This window comes from Oncorhynchus mykiss, chromosome 24 (assembly GCF_057628025.1).
Source record: "Oncorhynchus mykiss isolate SJ-2025 chromosome 24, ASM5762802v1, whole genome shotgun sequence".
Classification (NCBI taxonomy): Eukaryota; Metazoa; Chordata; class Actinopteri; order Salmoniformes; family Salmonidae; genus Oncorhynchus; species Oncorhynchus mykiss.
In genome coordinates, this window is record NC_143045.1 from 42,900,614 (window position 1) to 42,910,000 (window position 9,387).

At 42.6% G+C, this 9,387-nt stretch overlaps 1 protein-coding gene across 1 annotated transcript in view; it reads left to right on the top strand.

Moving 5' to 3' along the window:
* Positions 1 to 1,089: 1,089 nt before the first annotated feature.
* tmem91 (transmembrane protein 91) overlaps positions 1,090 to 9,387 on the top strand; it is a 21,154-nt gene continuing 12,856 nt past the window's right edge. Inside the window, exon 1 of the mRNA XM_021581659.3 lies at positions 1,090 to 2,793. Within this exon, the coding sequence (XP_021437334.3) occupies positions 2,335 to 2,793 (459 nt within the window). The 5' untranslated portion in view covers positions 1,090 to 2,334. The remainder of the gene's footprint in view (positions 2,794 to 9,387) is intronic.

Consider the following 9,387-nt stretch of genomic DNA (forward strand, 5'->3'; position numbering starts at 1 on the left):
ACCCAACACAACAGAACCCAACAGAACAGAACAGAACAGAACCCAACACAACACAACAGAACACAACACAACACAACACAACACAACACAACACAACACAACACAACAGAACCCAACAGAACAGAACAGAACAGAACCCAACACAACACAACAGAACAGAACCCAACAGAACAGAACAGAACAGAACCCAACACAACACAACAGAACAGAACCCAACAGAACAGAACCCAACAGAACAGAACCCAACACAACCCAACAGAACCCAACACAACCCAACACAACCCAACAGAACCCAACACAACAGAACAGAACCCAACAGAACAGAACCCAACAGAACAGAACCCAACACAACCCAACACAACAGAACAGAACCCAACACAACACAACAGAACAGAACCCAACAGAACCCAACAGAACAGAACCCAACAGAACAGAACCCAACACAACAGAACCCAACAGAACAGAACCCAACACAACCCAACAGAACCCAACACAACAGAACAGAACCCAACAGAACAGAACCCAACAGAACAGAACCCAACACAACCCAACACAACAGAACAGAACCCAACACAACACAACAGAACAGAACCCAACAGAACCCAACAGAACAGAACCCAACAGAACAGAACCCAACAGAACAGAACCCAACACAACACAACAGAACAGAACCCAACACAACACAACAGAACAGAACCCAACAGAACAGAACCCAACAGAACAGAACCCAACACAACCCAACAGAACAGAACCCAACAGAACAGAACCCAACAGAACAGAACCCAACACAACACAACAGAACAGAACCCAACAGAACAGAACCCAACACAACACAACAGAACAAAACCCAACAGAACCCAACAGAACAGAACAGAACCCAACACAACACAACAGAACAGAACCCAACAGAACAGAACCCAACACAACACAACAGAACAAAACCCAACAGAACCCAACAGAACAGAACAGAACCCAACACAACCCAACACAACAGAACAGAACCCAACACAACAGAACCCAACAGAACTCAACACAACACAACAGAACCCAACACAACAGAACCCAACACAACAGAACATAACCCAACTGAACAGAACCCAACACAACACAACACAACAGAACCCAACACAACACAACAGAACAGAACCCAACAGAACACAACCCAACAGAACCCAACACAACAGAACACAACAGAACACAACACAACACAACAGAACCCAACACAACAGAACCCAACACAACACAACAGAACCCAACACAACAAAACAGAACCCAACACAACACAACAGAACCCAACACAACAGAACACAACAGAACCCAACACAACAGAACACAACAGAACCCAACACAACACAACAGAACAGAACCCAACACAACAGAACCCAACACAACACAACAGAACCCAACACAACAGAACACAATACAACAGAACACAACAGAACCCAACACAACAGAACACAACACAACAGAACGCAACACAACAGAACAGAACCCAACACAACACAACAGAACCCAACACAACAGAACAGAACCCAACACAACCCAACAGAACCCAACACAACAGAACCCAACACAACAGACCCCAACACAACAGAACACAACACAACAGAACCCAACACAACAGAACAGAACCCAACACAACACAACAGAACCCAACACAACTGATCAGAACCCAACACAACAGAACCCAACACAACAGAACAGAACCCAACACAACCCAACAGAACCCAACACAACAGAACCCAACACAACACAACAGAACCCAACACAACACAACAGAACCCAACATAACAGAACAGAACGCAACACAACAGAACAGAACCCAACACAACAGAACCCAACAGAACAGAACCCAACATAACAGAACAGAACCCAACACACAACAACAGAACAGAACCCAACACAACACAACAGAACCCAACACAACAGAACCCAACACAACAGAACGCAACACAACAGAAACCAACACAATAGAACACAACATAACCCAACCCAACACAACAGAACCCAACACAGAGAAGAGGTCTGGGGACCGACTAAGGATGCCATGGTGATTTGTGGTTCTCTCTATCGGTTTGAGAACAAGGTCTGTAATAAGAGAACCATTGAAACTGATTGGATTGAACATGGATTACCAGTGTGCTCCTAAAGCCAGCGAGGCAGCGGCAGTTTTCTCTTAAATCCAAAAGAACACTTTTCAGGGACGCTTTCTCTTTTTATCTGCACGATCGATTTCCAGACCATTGATTGGTTGATGTGGTGGCTTCCCTCCCCGGCCAGGCCATCGGCTGCGTTAGCTATCTACCAGAACAGACCAGAGAGAGAGAAAGAGGGATGGAGAATCTGGACGAACTAGAGCACCCTCTGCTAGGAAGGGAGAGCCCCAAGGCAGATCCCCGAGGCCTGGGTACTACCTGCACCACTAACCGCCTGTTCAACGGTGTCCTGATGAGGTGTGAGGAGGATAAGACACTGCCCCCACTGGGCTGGAGGGTTTACTGCGGGGGGGCAGGAGAACCAGCACCAGGGGAGCTCGGGTACCAGCAGGCCCAGCAGCAGCTGTTAGATCCTTGCTCCCTCCCCAGCACTCTGGAGACCCTGTACCCACCGGCTCCTCTCTGGGGCCACCCTGATGCCATGGGTCTGGGGAACAAGGACTATTTGGAGACCACGTTTGTGGACATCTACCCCGAGGCACCGCTGGAGAGGAAACTGTTTGCGGAGAGCGAACAGGACATTCACTCTGTCTTCTACAGCCTGGAGGACCAAGACGATCTGCTGCCCGACTACGAGGTGAGAAAGGATCCCATTGTAGCACGGTCAGTAGGGCATGGTGTTTGCAATGCTAAGGGTTGTGGGTTCGATTTCTGCTGGGGCCCCCCCATACATAACCTATGCATGAAAGTACCTTTGGATAAAGTACATCTTCTAAATGCCGTATACTATATTGCTCAACAGAAATATAACACAACATGTTGGTTTCATGAGCAGTAATAAAAAATAGCATTTCTCTAAAATATTGTGAACAAATTTGTTTACATCCCTGTTAGTGAGCATTTCTCCTTTGCCAATATAATCCATCCAACTGACTGGTCAGATTTACCAAACGGAGGGTGAGGGAGAGCTTCGTATGCATCTCTGTGTGTGGAGTAAACATATTCTAGTCTGTGCTGCAAAACAGTCCTGTAGTTTAGCTGCTTCAACTGACCACTTTTATTGATCTAGTCACTGGTACGTCCTGCTTTAATTTTAGCTTGTAAGCAGGAATCATGAGGATAGAGATATGGTCAGATTTCCCAAATGGAGGGCGAAGGAGAGCTTTGTATGTGTCTCTGTGTGTGGAGTAAAGGTGGTCCAGAGTTTTTTTCCCCTCTGGTTGCACATTTAACATGCTGGTAGAAATGAGGTAGAACTGATTTAAGTTTCCCTGCATTAAAGTCCCCGGCCACTAGGAGCGCCGCCTCTGGCTGAGCGGTTCCCTCTCTTGGCAAATAGTGTGATCTGGAGCTTATCATAACATACTACTTCAGGCGAGCAAACTCTAGAGACTTCCTTAGATTTCGTGCACCAGCTGTTGTTTACAAATATGCGCAGACCGTGCTGTTCTATCCTGCCGGTGCAGCGTATATCCCGCTGGCTGAATATCTATGTCGTCATTCAGCCACGATTCCGTGAAACATAACATGTTACAGTTTTTGATGTCCCGTTGGTAGGATATTCGTGATCGTACCTCGTCTAGTTTATTGTCCAATGGTTGCACGTTGGCGAGTAATATTGGTGGCAGAAACATTATGTACAACTTAAGTTACAAATCACGTGAAAAAACACATAATACCACAATTGAGAACAGAGTGCCCCATGGTGGCAGTGGGGTTATGGTATGGGCAGACATGAGCAATGGATAACCAACACAATTAGATTTTATCGATGGCAATTTGAATGCACAGAGATACCGTGACGAGATCCTGAGGCCCATTGTCGTGCCATTCATCCGCCGCCATCACAACATGTTTCAGCATGATAATGCACAGCCCCATGTTGCAAGGATCTGTACACAATTCCTGGAAGCTAAAAATGTCACAGATCTTTCATGACCTGCATACTCACCAGACATGTCACCCATCGAGCATGTTTGGGATGCTCTGGATCAACGTGTACGACAGCATGTTCCAGTTCCTGACAATATTCAGCAACTTCTCACAGCCATTGAAGAGGAGTGGGACAACATTCCACAGGCCACAATCAACAGCCTGATCAACTCTATGCGAAGGAGATGTGTTGCGCTGCATGAGGCAAATGGTCACACCAGATACTGACTGGTTTTCTGATCCACGCCCCTACCTTTTTTTAAAGGTATCTGTGACCAACAGATGCATATCTGTATTCCCAGTCACGTGAAATCCATAGATTAGGGCCTAATTAATTTATTTAAATTGAACTGTAACCTAGTAAAATCTTTAAAATTGTTGCATGTTGCGTTTCTATTTTATTGTTCAGTATATATTAGAAGTACAGTCTCTCATTGCTGGGACATCCAGTTTGGATCGGTAAACGTTGCTGTACTGTGTTGTCTTACAGTACAGTAGACAGTACGGTGAGAACAGGTCGTTTTACATTAACAGAACAGAGCAAATCTCTTTGTTTAAATCAATGATTTATGTTTACACTAGATGACTGACAGAGAGGCTCTTTTATAGCTACCAAAATATATATATATGTATATATTTTTTACAAAAGGTGGGGGAGTGTCCAGACGGAGGCGCGGTGGCTTCAGAACAATGCATCTCTCCTGATGAAGTAGTCTGCTGTAACTGATGCATAACTACATAGTTATATCGCTATAATATAGCTGATGCCCTACGGGACACAGAGGTGAACCATGTCAGGTCACGCCATCGCTTAACTGAATTTTTCCACTACTTTATGTTCACGACATTCTAACTGAATTATTCCACTACTTTATGTTCACGACATTCTAACTGAATTATTCCACTACTTTATGTTCACTACATTCTAACTGAATTATTCCACTACTTTATGTTCACTACATTCTAACTGAATTATTCCACTACTTTATGTTCACTACATTCTAACTGAATTATTCCACTACTTTATGTTCGCTACATTCTAACTGAATTATTCCACTACTTTATGTTCACTACATTCTAACTGAATTATTCCACTACTTTATGTTCACTACATTCTAACTGAATTATTCCACTACTTTATGTTCACTACATTCTAACTGAATTATTCCACTACTTTATGTTCACTACATTCTAACTGAATTATTCCACTACTTAATGTCCACTACATTCTTCAGTTTAAGTCTGCCATTGTTGAAGTCGTATGTGGTGACGTCAAAATGAGGGGCGTTGTACAAAACAAAAGTATTCAATAATTGAATGTAAGCACAGCAATGGGTTGCTCATGTCAGTTTGGATTAGCTATACATTAGAAGGATTTTTCATAAAGAATTTAAGTGTAAAAATCGCTCCAATCACACTATGCTGGCTGGCTGGCTGGCAGACAGGCAGGCAGGCAGGCAGACAGACAGACAGACAGACAGGGAAAGAGGGCAGAACAGAACTGAGAGAGAGAGACAGAGAGAGAGACAGAAAGAGAGACAGAGAGAGAGAGAGAGAGAGAAACAGAGAGAGAGACAGAGAGAGAGAGACACAGAAAGAAAGACAGAGAGAGAGACACAGAGAGAGAGAGAGAGAGAGAGAGAGACACAGAGAGAGAGAGAGAGAGAGAGAGAGAGAGAGAAACAGAGAGAGAGAGAGAAAGACAGAGAGAGAGAGAGAGAGAGGGAGAGAGAGAGAATAAGCAGATACAGAGCAGCAGACAGAGAGAGATTGAGTTTTTATAAAGCCTTTATTTTATACTTAATTGTTAACACAAATAATGGCACACTGCGCCTTTTCAGAAATTAATCAAAAACATTACATAAAAAAACACAACACAACACATCTTACATCCTGTCCATAACCCTCTGTCTATTTTATGTTTCCTACTCAGAAAAAAATGGACATCTAAGCTTGTCCCAAAATAACATGTGACATTTTCTTACTATATTGAAATGCCAAAATATTAGTGTTATTGAAAAACTCCCCTACAGCTGTAAACAAAGGGTCATTTCGAAAACAGGTTTTATCCTGTCACATAAAACAGTGAAAATGTTCTCTCTTATATTACTAAAAGGACATCCATCTACAGCATCTGAGATACAAAAGTAATAATTGCAATGATGCCATGGAACACCCTCTATTGCAGTGCCCTTTACTACCGGTGGCTTGTACAGCGCTCTCCATGCTGGCTTTACCTTGTCATCAAGCCCTAGTTTTACCCTCCAATGGGTGTCTATTTCTATTTTTCAAAACGTTGACACACACCCCATGTGTAACTCCTTCCCATTCACCTCGTCCAAACCCACCTCGTCCAAACCCACCTCGTCCAAACCCACCTCGTCCAAACCCACCTCGTCCAAACTCACCTCGTCCAAACTCACCTCGTCCAAACCCACCTCGTCCAAACTCACCTCGTCCAAACCCACCTCGTCCTAACCCACCTCGTCCTAACCCACCTCGTCCAAACCCACCTCGTCCAAACCCACCTCGTCCTAACCCACCTCGTCCAAACCCACCTCGTCCAAACCCACCACGTCCAAACCCACCTCGTCCAAACCCACCTCGTCCAAACCCACCTCTTCCAAACCCACCTCGTCCAAACCCAACTCGTCCAAACCCACCTCGTCCAAACCCACCTCGTCCAAACCCACCTCTTCCAAACCCACCTCTTCCAAACCCACCTCTTCCAAACCCACCTCTTCCAACCCTCTGAAATCCAGTAATAACGTATTTCTGTTTGACTCTGGGATATTGGTTGTCTTGGTCCCTAGTCTTCCTGTTCGTCTCTGGGAAATTGGTTGTAAATCTTGGAAATTGGACGTTTTCATCTTGTACCTTCTTCTTGTGGTTTTGAACCATAATCCCCTCTTCTACTGACAGAGCCTTCCTGCAGCTTTCCAGGAGTTGTTCACCAATCCTTTCCGACCTCACCCCCAAATATTCAGCCACCCGTCCTCCATCCATGAAGGTGCCATGTCCATTAACCTCTCTGGGAAATGTGGGATGGTAGCGTCCAACCCCCGCCAACAGCCAGTGAAAGCGCCAAATTCAAAACAACAACAATCTCATAATTAAAATTCCTCAAGCATACAAGTATTTTACACCATTTTAAAGATAAAATTCTCATCACAGTGTTGAACTTCAAAAAGGCTTTACAGCGAAAGCACCACAGACGATTATGTTAAGTCACCACCTAGTCACAGAAAAACACAGCCATTTTTCCAGCCAAAGAGAGGAGTCACAAAATGCAGAAATATAGATAAAATGAATCACTAAACTTTGATGATCTTCATCAGATGACACTCATAGGATTTCATGTTACACAATACATATATGTTTTGTTCAATAAAGTACATATTTATATCCAACAATCTCATTTTACATTGGCGTGTTATGTTCAGTAGTTCCAAAACATGCGGTGGTTTTGCAGAGAGCCACATCAATTTACAGAAATACTCATAATAAACATTGATTAAAGATACAACTATTATACATGGAACTTTAGATAAACCTCTCCTTAATGCAACCGCTGTGTCAGATTTAAAAATACATTTACGGAAAAAGCACACCATGCAATAATCTGAGTACAGCGCATAAAGATATCTGCCATATTGTGGAGTCAACATTAGTCAAAATTATATATATTATATATAATAAATTATAATATATATAATTATATATATCAAAAGGTAAGTGAATATTTATAATGCTATTTCTGACTAATGTTGACTCCAACATGGCAGATATTTCTTTGGCTGGAATGGGTTCTGAGCGTCGTTCTCAGATTATGCTTTTTCCGTAAAGTTTTTTTGAAATCTGACACAGCGGTTGCATTAAGGAGAAGTCTATCTTTAATTCTGTGAATAACACTTGTATCTTTTATCAATGTTTATTATGAGTATTTCTGTAAATTGATGTGGCTCTCTGCAAAATCACCGAATGTTTTGGAAGCAAAACATTACTGCACGTAACGCGTCAATGTAAACTGAGATTTTTGGATATAAATATGCACTTTATCCAACAAAACATACATGTATTGTGTAACATGATGTCCTATGAGTGTCATCTATATTTCTGCTTTTTGTGACTGGCTGGAAAAATGGCTGTGTGTGTTTTTGTGACTTGGCTCTGACCTAACATAATCATATGTTGTGCTTTCGCTATAAAGCCTTTTTGAAATCAGACACGATGGGTAGATTAACAAGAAGTTTATCTTTCTAAATCACTGACTGTGCAGTTAAAATCCCCAGCAAGAAATAAATCATCCTCAGTGTTACATTTCTCAATGGTATTTGAATATGTCTCTATAAAACATCCCCCTCTCGACTGCCACTACTGGGGCATATACATGTATTAAACACATAGTGATGTCTTCATATCTCACTCTAACGTTTAATAACCTGCCCTCTACGACCTCTTCAACCTCATATGACAAAGGCAAAAACCCCCTTGAGAACAGGATGGCCACGCCCACTTTTTGAGCTTTCATTTTTTTTTTTTATGTACACACCACTGTCCCTTTCCTTTCATTAACTCTACGGCTCTTTCTGTTGTTGTTACGTCTCTCGCTCCGTTTACGTCGAAATAAGAAATCTTAAAACTGCTCCTGGCTGGGGAAAGACTACAGAGGAAGAGACGGAAAACATCTCTTTACAGGAAGAGACGGGAAACATCTCTTTACAAGATGGAAAACATCTCTTTACAGGAAGAGACAGAAAACGTCTCTTTACAGGAAGAGAAAGAAAACATCTCCTTACAGGAAGTTACGGGAAACATCTCTTTACAGGAAGAGAAAGAAAACATCTCTTTACAGGAAGTTACGGGAAACATCTCTTTACAGGACGAGATGGAAAACATCTCTTTACAGGAAGAGACGGGAAACATCTCTTTACAGCAAGAGACGGAAAACATCTCTTTACAGGAAGAGAAAGAAAACATCTCTTTACAGGAAGTTACGGGAAACATCTCTTTACAGGACGAGATGGAAAATATCTCTTTACAGGAAGAGAAAGAAAACATCTCTTTACCGGAAGAGAAAGAAAACATCTCTTTACAGGAAGAGAAAGAAAACATCTCTTTACAGGAAGAGACGGGAAAAATCTCTTTACAGGAAGAGACGGGAAACATCTCTTTACAGGAAGAGACGAAAAACATCTCTTTACAGGAAGAGACAGAAAACATCTCTTTACAGGAAGAGACGGGAAACATCTCTTTACAGGAAGAGACGGAAAACATCTCTTTACAGGAAGAGACGGGA